The following is a 12,983-nucleotide window of genomic DNA, read 5'->3' on the forward strand; positions in this document are numbered from 1 at the left end:
GTGTGTGTGTGTGTGTGTGTGTGTGTGTGTGTGTGTGTGTGTGTGTGTGTGTGTGTGTGTGTGTGTGTGTGTGTGTGAGTCAAGCGGGGGGAGGGAGGTGGGCGCGCGCATATCGATCCCCGTGTGCGTTTGTGCACACGCGTGTGCCTTTGCTCACACAACCATGTGTGCCCCCCTTTTGCAGTTGCTGGGTGGGCGTGGCTGTGTGCGCATGAACTGATGACGACTCTTTTCCTCGGAATCAAAATCTGCTCGTTGTGTGGAATGCGCAATAGCCAAACAAGGCAGCTCTCACGTCCGCTGCGCAGGCATGCCTGCTTGCTCCCTTGGAAAGCCGTTGCCTCGCCATCTACAGTATATAAGTTTGGTGCCCTGACAAGAGGGGGCGCCAATGAAAGTGCAGTAGTGATCCAATGCTGGTACTGTGCCATTGACAAGACAGTTTTAGGCAGTTGCGAGGCAGTTGCCATTTTCCAAGGCAGAGTGCAGCACGTAACGACTCAAGACACGAAGTGCCACCCTCTAAATTTCCACCAAATGCTGCGCACACTGTGCGTTCCATGCGCCCGCCATGGTCCACAAACACTGCGATTTGCACAATGCAGCTTGCCGCAGCTGCTGCAGCAGGAACCACTCAGCCACAGCCGGGTGTCACCTTTTGGCGAAAGGTGACCCCAGTCTGCTCGTAGTGCCACAGAACATGTGTCCTGCCTACCTGAATCTCTGACAAGCTTGCCTGGTTCCCTGCGTGCAAAGGATGTAACCGGACACCACTTGCCATGTGAGCCACAGCGCCGTCGACCTCAGCAGCAGGCCATGCATCGATCGGCCCCGCCTGGGGCCTGGCCCAACGTTCAAATTCGCTTGGGTGGTGGCCTGCACGATGCAGGGTACCGCAAGGATCCCGCGCAGCACTGCTCATGACCATACCGTACCCCGCAGCCTCAAGCGGCCGGGAGATGACACCGTAACTGACGGAGGTACGTGAGATTATTCAATGATACGAGAAGCTCCACATTTCATGGACACAATGCACATGTGTGAATGGCTCTGTTAACATATGAAGGTATACATCGCGCGACTGTCTCATTTCATAAGCTGCAAGCCGCAATCATTCGGACAGTCTCTACATGCTTTAGTAAGACTGGATGCCTTGCCCACCCACCGACGACCGTGCATTCACTCAAGTTGATTCATAAAAAAATATGTTGGGCTCGCAGCGCACCACGAAGTCGCATCGTGTGGTGTTGGCAACTGATGGAGGATGTAACACCCAGGTTACACAAAGAGTGTGATGCGTGCTGCGCTCTGCTTACAGTTGGTCCTTTCTGCATCACAGCGCAGCGCATGAGGGTCTGTTAATGTCTGAAGCGGGTGACAAGCCTGGCTCACAGGACTTTTCAGCTGCAGCCAGGACGCTGGAGAGCTGCCTGTAGCTGTCGCAGGCACTGCACTAAGGTCACCAGCTTTTGCTCGCCCTTCCCAGGACTAGGGGACAGGGCAGGTGCCGTCTGTCCTCACCAGAACGATTGGCGCACGCGCTGTGGCGACGGCGCCACCTTAACTCTGTTGCCTCAAAAACGGGTGGTGTCTTGGGAGCCATACAGCTGGATGGAATTTATTGGGGCAGCGAGGGCACCGACCCGCAGTCACCTGCGCTGTGCTTTTATTCCTTGCGGCTGCCCGCCCCTCGTGGTATCCCAGTCGCAGCAGTGGTTCACTGAGCGCATGTATTTCCGGCATGCATGCCGCGGGAGGCCTTTAGGCCACGCCGCACCCGATCCTTTGGCACACACTGCAACATTCAGGCAGGGCATTGTTGAGTTTTAAGGGTTACTCGCACCGCGGAATATTTAAAGCCATACACTGGCCTACAAACCAAGACACACCCACGCCTGTCAACAAGCCTGCCAGCCGCGTCTCATCGCAATATCAGTGCGCAGGCATGCGCACAGGCGACCATATGGTCGCCTGCGCGCCACCCAAGTAACTGCCAGAATGTCAAGGCCCAAAACCGCCAATGCTCCGCCTCGGCCGCCCACGCTCAGCCCCGCCTCCCCTTTGCACCCCGCCCCAGCATTACGTCTGCAAGCTGCGTCTCTTCGCCGCGGAAGTGCGCGCCCTGCAGGTGAGTGTCAGCGTTCTTCCAGAACGCGGGCCGGTCCTGCTCGTGCCGGGAGCCGGCGTGCATGGCCGCCATCAGCCGGAACCCAGCGCGCCGCGCAGCATCGACAAGCTTCGGCGCCACCCCTGTGAAGGTCCCGATGACCGTCTTGTCCTCGTCCTCGTCGTCAGTGTCGCTGTTGACTGTGGTTTGTTCCTGTGATTGTGGTTTGTGTGGTGTATGTGTGGCGGTGTGTGTGTGTGTGTGTGTGTGTTTTTGGGGGGGGGCGTGGCTGTGTGTGGGGGACTGTGTGTGCGCGTGCGTGCAAGCGCGCGCAGTTGTGCGGGTGCGTGTGTTTGAAAGCATTTGTTGTAAGCCTGTGCACGCAAAAGCGTATGTTGACAGAAGTATCTTCGGACTCACATCAAGCCAGCATCCCAGGACACTTGAAGCACACCTCACCTTGTCGAGGTCCCGCACCACCATCTTTATGTGCCACAGGCTGGCGCCCTTGACGCCGGTGCGGTACCAAAGCCTCTCACGACCCTGCTTGGTACGCTCAAAGCCAAAGGTTTGCCCGGCGGGTGGCGCGGCGCTGTGCTGGCGCTGGTGCTGGTGCTTGTGTTTTGTTGAGCCCTGCTTGTGCTGGGATGCATTGTAGAAATCGGTGTTGCTGGGCTTGAACGGGGCAAGGCTCGCCTCTGCAAACTGCGGCGTGGACAGGTCGATGGGGTGCGGGGTGGCTGTGACATCTACCACAAGGCCTGCCTCCCTGCACCACAGCTCCGCGCTGAGCACCTCGTTCTCGGCATCCTGCCACCTGCCTATGCCCCGCGCCCGCAGCTCGGCCAGCTTGGCCCGCAGCTCGGCGTGGCCGTTGCCATTGCCCAGCGCCAGGCCGCCCACCGCGGGCGCCGCGGGGCTGCGCAGGCGCGCTGCGCCGCCCTGCCGGCCGCGCTCTTGCTCGGAGCCTTGTGCGGCAAAGCCGTGGCCTGCCCCGCCGGCGCTTAGCGCCGCGCCGCGGCGGCCGGCGGACACTTGGGCGCTGGCACCACCGCTGACGCCACCATGGGGGATCGCACCAGACACAGGCTCCGCACCGTCGCCAAGCTGCAGATCGCGGGCGGGGCCAGGTGCGACCGCATCCGCTCCTGCAGCGGCCGCCGCAGCTGCCGCCACTGCAGCGGCCGCCGCCTTGGCCGCTTCTGACGCCGCTGCAGCGATCTGCTGCCCGTATGAGAGCGGCGCTGTGTCCATCGTTGCAGTACTGGCGTCCATCATCTCTATCTCCCCCCCGCCATCCGGCTGCCGCCGCTGCCGTGGCGCCTGCTGTTGCCTGGCCTGCAGCCTCGGCGGCGGCGCCCTGGGCGCTGCGACGCTCCTTGGCGCTGCCGTGGGCTTGCCGACGGTGCAAAGTGTCTGCCTCTCAAAGGGCCCGAGCCTGCAGTCGCGCACATCACTCTCGCGCGCACACTGGGACTGGCGGTGCCGTGAGCGTGAGCTGCGGGGGCCACCGGCGCCTGAACCTGGGCTGCCCTGGCCGCGGCCACCAACCTCGCCGCCGCCGCGACCGTGGAAGCCCTGATGCCTGGCTCCAGAGCCGCTGTAGCGCACGCGGCTGTAGCCATCACCATCATCGCCGCCATACCCATCGCTGTCCCAGCCATAATCGCTGCCAGGCCCGCCCCTGCAGGCGCGGCCGGTATCCATGCGGCCGCGATGCCCATATCCGTCATAGCCGCCGCCGCAGCCTTCCTCATCTTCATCCGCGGTGTCCTCTGCACTCCCCTCGTCGAAGCTGGCGGCAGGCCTCTCGCGCCGCTGCCTCTCATGCCTTTGTGCCACGGCCAGCTGTGTAGAGATTGTACCCTCCTCCTCTACTGCCTCCCCTGCCTCCTCTCCCTCCTCCTCCTCCTCCCCTTCCTCCCTGCCCCACATCCATCGCCGCTGCTGGTGGTGCTGGTGCTGGTGCTGCTGCTGCTGGTGGTGCTGGTGCTGGTGCTGCTGCTGGTGCTGCTGCTGGTGCTGCTGCTGGTGCTGCTGCTGCTGCTGCTGCCGCCGTGTTGGCGCTGGCGGTGCAGCCGGTACCACCGCGCTTTTCGGGCTCATGGGCGCCAGCTGCGGCGCGACCTCCTCTTCCTCGTCGCTGTCTCTCAAGACCAGCACCCGCCGACGACGCGGCTGCCGTGGCAGCTGGGGAGGCACCACCCCCACTTGCGGCTGGTCATGTCCGTGGTGCTCGCCGGCCGCGCCGCCTGCTGCCCATTCGGCCTCAGGGGCGACCGGCACCCCTGCTGGCGCGAGCAGTGCAGGCACCAGGTCCTGCGCACGACCATCGTCCGCTGCGGCCGCGGTCGGCTCTGCCATTGCTGGTGTGGTGGATGTGCAGTGCGCGCCGCCGCCGCCGCGGTAGCCGGCGCTTGCCGACTGCGCAGCGCGACCCTGCGGCGCCCAGCCTGCTTGCTGCGCCTCTTCGGGGTTGGCAACGGCCAGCGCATGAAAGGCCGCCGCCTGGGCCGCCTGCGCGCACTCGTCCTCAACGTCGAGCAGCGCAACTCCAAAGAAGACGCCTCCCTAAAGCGGCGTGCGACAGGGTGAGCGTGGGATGGCGGCAGTAAGACGGGAAGCGGGAGGGGGCCGGTGGTACGCAGGGCGCTGGCGCTGGCGGTGTGTGGGTGTGAGTGACCGAGAGAGGTTTGCAGTGTGTCGCCGTGATGTGCCTCCACATCCCAGACCCTCTTTATTCTTGATGCATTACTTCGTCCCAAGGACATGCAAGATCGAGCGCGTTTGCTCCGGCAACGGCGCACCTGGCCGTCCTCCGCTCTGACGCAGCAGAGGTAGCCGAGCAGCTGCGCGTCGCTGGATGACGTCAGCCAGGTATCTGGCGCGCCGCTGCACACTGTCAGGCAGACGGCCGGCTGCCCGTCGGGCCCCTTGCCTACTGCCGCCGCCAGCCCCTCTTGCCCAAAGTCCGCAACATGCCGCACTGCGTCGACCGCGCGCTTGGGCTGCGCGCTGGTGCCGGCACGCTGCAGCTTGCGCAGGTTGATGTTCACCGCTAAAAAGCGCCGAACAACGGCCTCGACGCAGCAGCTGGCGTCTGTCCAGCGCCGGTTGCTGGCCGCTGCGACCTTCTGCACATATTGCAGCAGCTCCGGCCCCTTGTCGGCAAAGCGGCGTGCGCCGCTGAAGCCTCGGCCCCGCTCCGGCTGCTCTGCCTGCCGCCCCTCTGGCGCCGCCGACGAGAAGCCGCCCACGTACTTGTGGAACTTGGGCTTTGATTGCTTGAGCCCGAGCAGGTCAATTCTGGCTTTTGCCCTTGACGCGGCGGACGCGAGCGAGGCGCGCAGCTGCGCCCCAGCTGTTGCGATATCTGGCATGAAGTCCTCCTGCTGCTGCTGCTGCTGCTGCTGCTGCTGCTGCTGCTGCTGCTGCTGCTGCTGTTGCTGCTGTTGCTGCTGTTGCTGCTGCTGCGGGGGCGGCTGCGGCAGCGGCTGCTGGTACTGCTGCGGCTGCTGCGGCTGCGGCTGCGGCTGCTGCTCCTGCGTTTGACGTTTGCGCTGATGCAATATCTGTTCTTCTGCAGTCTCAGTGCGTTGTTTCTTGTTGTGCTTCATCTCAAGAGCAGCGGCAGCGTCACCACCCCCAGTCCCGTGCTTGGGGCTGCACGGGGGGCTGCCGCCAAGGGCGGCGCGCTTGTGGGTGCTGCCGGGCCCCATGCTGTTGCGGGCGCCGGCTGCTGTGGAGGAACTACCAAGTGCGATGCGGAGGGGGAGTTTGTCGAGCTTGGCCAGCCTGCGGCGCAGAGCGGAGCACATTGCCTGGGGGTCATGCAAGGGTTGACCATCTCGTGGGCGTGTCCGTGACGCAGGCTACGGCGGCTTCACAGGCGGGCGTATCTCGACCATATGAATACCCCACACCTTGGAGGCTGGTGGCTAGGGCCTCCGGGGACTTAGCCAACAAGTTGCCGCTTGCCGGGCCCGGGGGATGCGATCTGATCCCCTCGCTGGGCGCCCCGGCCTATCAACGAGACACAAGAGCTGAATTGTGGCAGTCACGACTTTTCTTGCGCGCTGAAGAGAGGGCTGGATATGAGCACCATGCTGGGCTCGGTGCGCCCACTGCAACTTGGCGTGGGCTGAGCTGAAAGTACTTTATGAACTTTTGAAATGATCATAATTGCCAGATCCAGCTGGTTGCAGCGCGCTTTTGGACAGGAATGCCATGACCTTTGTGTCGGAGCAGCTGCTTGCCTGCCGCTGTTGACCGCCGCAGCATGCTGATCACGTACATGAGGTGTCTTCCCGATCACTTACGGCGCCCAGAACTATTGGTGTTGCTGCTCTGGCTTGCCATAATGCCGTGTGCTGCCTTGCGTGCAGCTCTGCCAAGTATGCAGGCCCTGTGCTGACTGTGCGCAAGGGCTCAGTAGTCTCAGCAAACGCATTGCCCCCAAGCCGCGTGCGAAGCAGGCATGCCTCGCATGCGCCTGCCATCCTCCAGATAGCATGTGCTATAACTTACAACTTGATTCGCTTGGGCATATTATCGGGCAAGCAGAGTCAGGACACCACCATCATTGGCTTGCGGCGGCTGCACACACCCCTGAATTTTGTCAAGGGGTCTGATGAATGCCGCCAGGCCAGGTCAGGAGGGGCAGTGGACACCACAAAACTCCGCAATGACATAAGTGACGCGCCTGGCTGTAGGGGCGAGCTACTGCACGAGCACGTATCAGCTGGTTGCGGCGAGACAAATGTCGGTGGCGGCAGTGGCGTCGTTCTGCGTGCGCACCAGCGCCTCCGCTGCCACCGCAGGGCTGAACCCCATGCCCAACAGCTGCGTGTAGGTGTTGCAAAAGCCCACCACCTGCAATAAGTGTGGCCATGCGTGCGGGGTGGCGGGTGATGGCGGTGCGCGGGCAAGGGGCGGATGCCGGTGCATGCCAGCAGCATGAATGGGCAGGGTGATCCAGGTGCGCCGGCGTGCGCCGCGACTTGCAAGGCCATCGGACACGTGCATGGCCCTGAGTCCCTCTGCATTAGCATCTAGGCGCGATGCTGCAACACAGGCCTTCAAGCTTCTAGAAGCACCTCGGCACTACGCGCTGTTGGGGGCAGCGCCGGCTGATGCTCACCTGCGCCGCGTCGCCGCGGGTCTGTGCCAGGTAGGCGAGGGCCAGGCACACCGCTGCTGGTGTGCAGCTCACTCAATGTTCTGGCCGGCCGCAATTCCGGCACAGTTAGTGTCCTGGCCCAGGGCGGGTTTTTAGGGCGGTGATGGTCGTGTGTGCCGCACTGGGTCGCATGTCCGAGGGCAGCGGCGCATGGAGATGGACAAACGCATGAAGAGGACCATCCAGTGTACCACGATACGTGGTGCTGCTGCAGCAGGCAGTGGCGGTACTTGCAGAGGCCGATTGGCAACGCTGCAACAAGCCACCCTGACAACCATGCATGGGCTTCACCTGCACTTGCGCCCCAACTCAGACGCCGCCAGCACCAGCCACGACTTGGCAGCGATGACGGCCCCGGCTTTACCGGCCACGTCCACCTCAGCCTAGCACAGGAACCTGTCATCCAGCAGGCGGCCTCCAGCTGCATTGCTTTGCGTGCGCCAATAGATTCAAAGCCGCGCTGAGGCCTCGAGCTCCAGGCTCGAGGCTCGAGCCCGCCTGACGGCTGCGTCATCAGCAATTCTGAGGGAAAGGCAAGGTGGTCGCCGCACATGGTGACGCGGTGAAGTTGGGGGCAGGCCCGCGCTCGGCAGCCAGCAAGCTCAATTGCTGCATTCGCCTGGGGAGGCCGTCCACACAGATGGAGTGGTGTGCTTGCACAGCACGAGCGCGCGCACAGCACGGGTTTGCGCTTTGCGACGTCGCTCGCGTTTACAGGATGGTCCCAACGGCGCCCACCAGGGACTCCCATCAAACCACATCTGTCAGTTTGATACGTATTGCAGATGATGTGGCTGTCAGCCTGGAATGGAGAACCGCATCAGGCTCATGCTGCACCGAGATGGCACGCCTCCGTCCACGCTGCAGCGTGCTGTGTCAGAGAGGGTGGCGCCACAAGGCCATTACGCAACCTCATATGGTATGCTGGTTGCATGCGACCAGGCAAGGGAAACGAGGCAGCCTGACAATGTCGAATCGTTGGCGGGTGCCGTCCGAAACGCACTGCGAGACTGTGGTGCAGCAACACAGCCATTTCCTTCGAGGTCGAATGCACGAACCTCGCAGTCAATGACTTTTTCGTTTTTTGATAGGCTGGTGTATCGGGTGTTGATAGGCGCGTTGATCTTGTGGCGGGAGGTCCCGATGTACTAATAGTGCGGATTTGGACCTCGTAATCTGTCGCTTCGCACTCATTAGATTTAATTCACGCCACCAAAACCGCCATCGATGCCATACAGTATCACAGCGTATGATCTCATCTCGGAATTGAAGTGCGTTGAGGTGGGCTCTCATTTCTGAGAGAGATCATATCCGCAGTCCATATCCAAACCAGGCATCAAACTATATGAGTACCTCACGTCGCCCAGGCGACAAGCAGCTTGGCCCGCCTGCACCCGCACACGGGTGCGTCATGCGCTGTGCGCCCCGCGCAGCCCGGCTCCCCGGAGATGCAGCACGCCCCTTCGCGGCAGCACCCACATGTGCAATGGAGTTGGTAGTTCAGGCATTGTTCCAGATTAGCAGCGGGTGGGGGGTTTGCCAGGCTGTGAGGCAGCTGCTGATGCTACCAAGTCATATCCCATGAGCCTGGATGGCTCCAAGAGCGGGCGACCGCGGGATCTTGCAACAATCCTAATACTAACCCAGGTGCTCCTCCTACGCATCGCTTATCTTGAGCTAGGGTGGCCATAGCAGGCAGGCGCGGTCCCATGCGATGGCGGCAGCGAGCGCAGAAGCATGGACAGTAGCCACGGTGGCATGACCGGCAGCAGGACACTTCAGAGCATCCAGTGTTGCTGAGGTGAGTTCGAGGACAACTTGTTTGCTCATTGAGGACGGCTGTGCGACATGCAGCCTCTGTAACCAGGCAGTAGCAGAGTGCCTACGACGCAGCAACCCTGCGCAGCTTGGCCTGCGATTTTGCGTCACCGTTGTTTGAGCTGTCAGGCACGCACATCGGGTCGCAGCCAGCCCGTCAGCCTCGCATTTCTCCTCAGTACAACCTGCCTAGTAGGTTCAGGTGTAAAATCCCCAGCATTATCACTCCTTCCTGCTCTCACTATTGCCACCATCGCGGCGACATCACAACCTGCCGCCTCTGGCACACAATGGGGAGGTGGTTGACACAGTCAACACGAGAAGGTGCGGTGATTGGGCTGGCGGCAAGTGCTGTGGCGCGCTGGGATCATGGGCGTGCCTCAAGTTGAACGGTTTGGAGGGAGGCGGCGCCCCTGTGCTGCTGGCTACGCCAGGACGCTCGAAAAGCGTGCCTGGGCGGCCACCTTCAGCAGCCCTACCCATGAGCTTCGACTGTCATGTGCCCTTCTCAGACTCCGTCTGCGCGCATCCTCGCAGGCATGCCGCAAAGTCTCTAGCACACACTCAACAGTGCGATGCAGGCGCTGCGCGAGCTGCTCACAGAGCCGCGAGTGGAATAGCTGAAGACGCCCTAGCCGCTGCGTGGCCTCCTGGGGACGCCAAGCCTCGAGACGGCCCCTTCATTTGGAACAGTTCTGTGTGGGAGACGCTGCTCAAGATGCCTGCAGGTTGTCGGGACTGCGCACAGACAGTGCATCTGTGAGCGCCGCCTGTACTGCAGCAGTACTGCAGCAGTCCTGCCCCATGTGACACGAATAGCAGGTCGCCATGACCGCAGCCTCCCGTCGACCACTGCTCGACCACCATCGAACTCACTGGCCCCCCAGCTTGCGCTCAGGCAACGACGCGCCATCGTATCCTTGTGCAGGCTCCCCAGCAGCAGCGCAAGCACGTCGCTGGCGCGGCGGCCCCGCAAGCCTTGAAATGCTAGGAGCTGGCTCGAGAGCTGCAATTGGGGGCGTGTTAGTGCGCGAGATTGACAACCGCACTCGGCTGCGCGCCCCCGCGGCGGGCACTGCGGCGCCCACAGGCGGCGTCGCGGTGGCGGGAACTGCGGCTTTGGCAGGCAGCAGCCGAGCAACAGCAGCAGTGGTGCCTGCGGAGCCAGCAGGGTCCTGCAAGGTGAGACGGTGTGCTGAGCTGCGACGGTTGGAAGGTCATATGTCACCGGGCATGCTTTGTCATCACGCCAGCGTTTCCTTCTGCTCCTTACATTGCTGGGCAGTCACTGTGTCATAGCAAACAAGCCTGCGTACCCTGGGACACAAACAAACCTGAACGCTCACATTCAGCAAGCCCATGGATGCGCCCGGCAGTACCGCGGACACTTGATCCCTCGCTCACCCACCCCCACCCCTTATCATCTACCTCATTGCCGTCTCCCTCGCCTGATTCACAAACCAAGGCCCTGGTCAAACCCTGCACTGGGAGACGCGCAAGAAGCGTGCCGCGGCGCTCAACGTGGCCGCAGTGCTGCAGAAGCAGCCGCGCCTGCTGGGGGGGCTCCCCTTCAAATCCGCCCTGTCGCGTGTCGCCGCGGCGCTCGTGCCGGCCGCTCTGCTGGGCGGCGCAGCAAAGCCCTCTTTGCCACCAGCAGCAGGGCCCACGGCGCAGCTGGTGCTTGCGGGGTCCGACGCCGAGGCAATGGCAACGGCAACGGGCGACGACATGGCCTCCCAGGCGGCAGACGCCGAGGCGCTCGCGGCTGGCGCGCTGTTGGTGCTCGCGTTTGCGACGCAGAGCGCCCAGCTGGCAGCAGCATGGGTGGACGAGCCGTTTGTCCGCACCCTGCTTTGGCTCGCGCACGCGCCGCCGTCGCCGTGCGTGCTGGCTGGCGCGCTAGGCCTGCCACGCCCGCCGACAAGGACGGCGCGTGGGGCGCGGCGGCAGCGGCGCTGCAGCGCGTGATGGCAGACGCGACTAATGGAACACGGACGCGGCTGGTGCTGGAGCAGCTACTGCCGCCGGGGCTGGTGGCGGGGATCGCAGAGGGGCGGCCAGAGGCGGTGCTGCGCATGCTGGCCCAGGTGGGCCGCGATGAACGGGGCGGCTGGTGCTTGGGGCATTGCCGCTGGGCAGCGGGTGGGGTCTTGGGGTCTCCCTAGCCTTGTTGGCATGCCGTCCTGTCCAAGGCCCCCTCTGTCGTCCCACCGGAAACCAAGACAGATACTCTAGGTTCAGCAATTCTGCATGACATGGCTGTTACTGCACCCATCTCACAGCGGCGTATGCTGCACCGCCGCCTCCTCACCACCACCCCAGGACATGGAGACCCCAGAGTCGCTGTGCGACCGCCAGATGGTGTCACAGGCCGCCGCAGAGGCCGCCGCCCTCGCCGCCACCGCCCGCATGCAGCACGCGGCCGGCAGGCCCGATTGGGCGCCGCCGCCTGGCTACCGGCTGCGGTATGGCCGCCTGTGGGGGAGCTCTTTGTGGGGGGCGTGCATGTGCGACTGTTCCTCAAGAGCCCGCGGTTTGCTGTGCGGGACCCCGTAAAGTTCGGGGAGGCGTTGGCGGAGTGCTGCCTGCAAGAGCTCTCCACAGCGGCAGACATACGCCGTGTCGCTGGTGCCGGCGGCGCGGCAAGCGACGCGGCCGAGGCAGCGGCGGGGTCGGCGCTGCTGCTGTCTGCAGCGGCGTTTGCGCTGCTGCGGGGCCACGGGCTGCTGTGTGACCACCTGGCTCAGCTGGGCTACAACAGCAGGCTCCTAGGTTTGCTTGCGCACCGCGCCCCATCGGCAGCGGTGGCCACCACGCCAGGCATTCAGAAGCAGCTGCAGGCGGCGGAGGCAGCGCCTGGCGAGCTGGGCGGTAGCCCGCTGCGCCTGCTGCACCAGCTCGCGTCGAGCGCAGGGCCGTCTGAGGCGCTCTCAACCGCCACGGCAACGCCCTGCGTGCCGAAACGGATGGCGGTGATGGTGTGGGGCCCGGCGCGAGCGTCCTTGCACTGCAGACGCTGAAGCGCGCGCTCGCGCCCGGCAACCGGCATCGCGACATGTTGGTTGCACAGGCGCTGCAGGCGCAGCTTCCGGCGCGGCTGCTGCAGCTGCTGGACTGGAGGAACGGGAGCGGGAGCGGGCCTGCCCCCACGCTGCAGCAGTGGGAGGTGGAGCCCCCCCGTATGAGCGAGCAGGGCAGCCAACGCCCGAAGACGCAGCAGCAGCAGCAGCAGCAGCAGCAGCAGCAGCAGCAGCAGCAGCAGCAGCAGCAGCCGGCGGGAGAGGCGCAGGAGGCGACGGTGCAGCGCGCATTGATGATGGATGTCCTGCGGCTGCTGTCGGAGCAGGAGGGCGCCTATTCAGCGCAGGCGGCCGCGCTGCTGGCCCGCAGCGAGGTGTGGGGGGCGTGCCGTGGGCAGCGACACGACGTGTCCCTGCTTAGCGGGGCCACGGACGACGGCGGCGTGGCAGGGCTGCTGATGGCAGGAGAGGCCGCGCGATTTGCGCTGCCAGCGGCGGAGGCGCTCGCGCCGGCAGGCAGGGACCGTGCGGGTTGACATGCCGACTGGCCATTGATTACAATGATGGGTGACGTTTGCTGCAGTCAGTCAGATCGTGTTTGCCAGGTTTGTTTGATTGCCGAATGCAACGTCGGCTACGTGGGATGTGAATTTGTCAACATGCTCGAAGCTCCAAACAGTGGCGCTGGCAGCAGCAGGAGATGTCTGCGATCGCAGCGGGCTTCCAGCACCTGCTGCTGCTGCTGCTGCTGCTGCTGCTGCTGCAAACCATGCACGCAGGCGCCTGCTGCATGCTGAAAGAAGACACCAATAGCAGAAGTATGTGTCGACGGCCTATGTGGCTTGCAGGCTACGTGCAG

General features: G+C 63.6%; 2 protein-coding genes across 2 annotated transcripts; one reads left to right on the forward strand and one right to left on the reverse strand.

Annotated features, from left to right (window-relative positions):
• Positions 1–2,044: 2,044 nt before the first annotated feature.
• On the reverse strand, positions 2,045–5,724 carry MNEG_5611 (hypothetical protein; the record flags this gene model as incomplete). Its single annotated transcript, XM_014045913.1, has 3 exons — positions 2,045–2,320; positions 2,567–4,678; positions 4,915–5,724. 3 exons carry the CDS (start codon positions 5,722–5,724, stop codon positions 2,045–2,047), a joined length of 3,198 nt encoding a protein of 1,065 aa, XP_013901367.1.
• A 5,347-nt stretch (positions 5,725–11,071) lies between these two features.
• Positions 11,072–12,660, forward strand: MNEG_5612 (protein of receptor mediated endocytosisfamily; the record flags this gene model as incomplete). Its single annotated transcript, XM_014045914.1, has 4 exons — positions 11,072–11,191; positions 11,427–11,581; positions 11,752–12,082; positions 12,118–12,660. 4 exons carry the CDS (start codon positions 11,072–11,074, stop codon positions 12,658–12,660), a joined length of 1,149 nt encoding a protein of 382 aa, XP_013901368.1.
• Between the last annotated feature and the right edge of the window lie 323 nt (positions 12,661–12,983).

This window comes from Monoraphidium neglectum (assembly GCF_000611645.1).
Source record: "Monoraphidium neglectum strain SAG 48.87 unplaced genomic scaffold scaffold00850, whole genome shotgun sequence".
Taxonomy (NCBI): Eukaryota; Viridiplantae; Chlorophyta; class Chlorophyceae; order Sphaeropleales; family Selenastraceae; genus Monoraphidium; species Monoraphidium neglectum.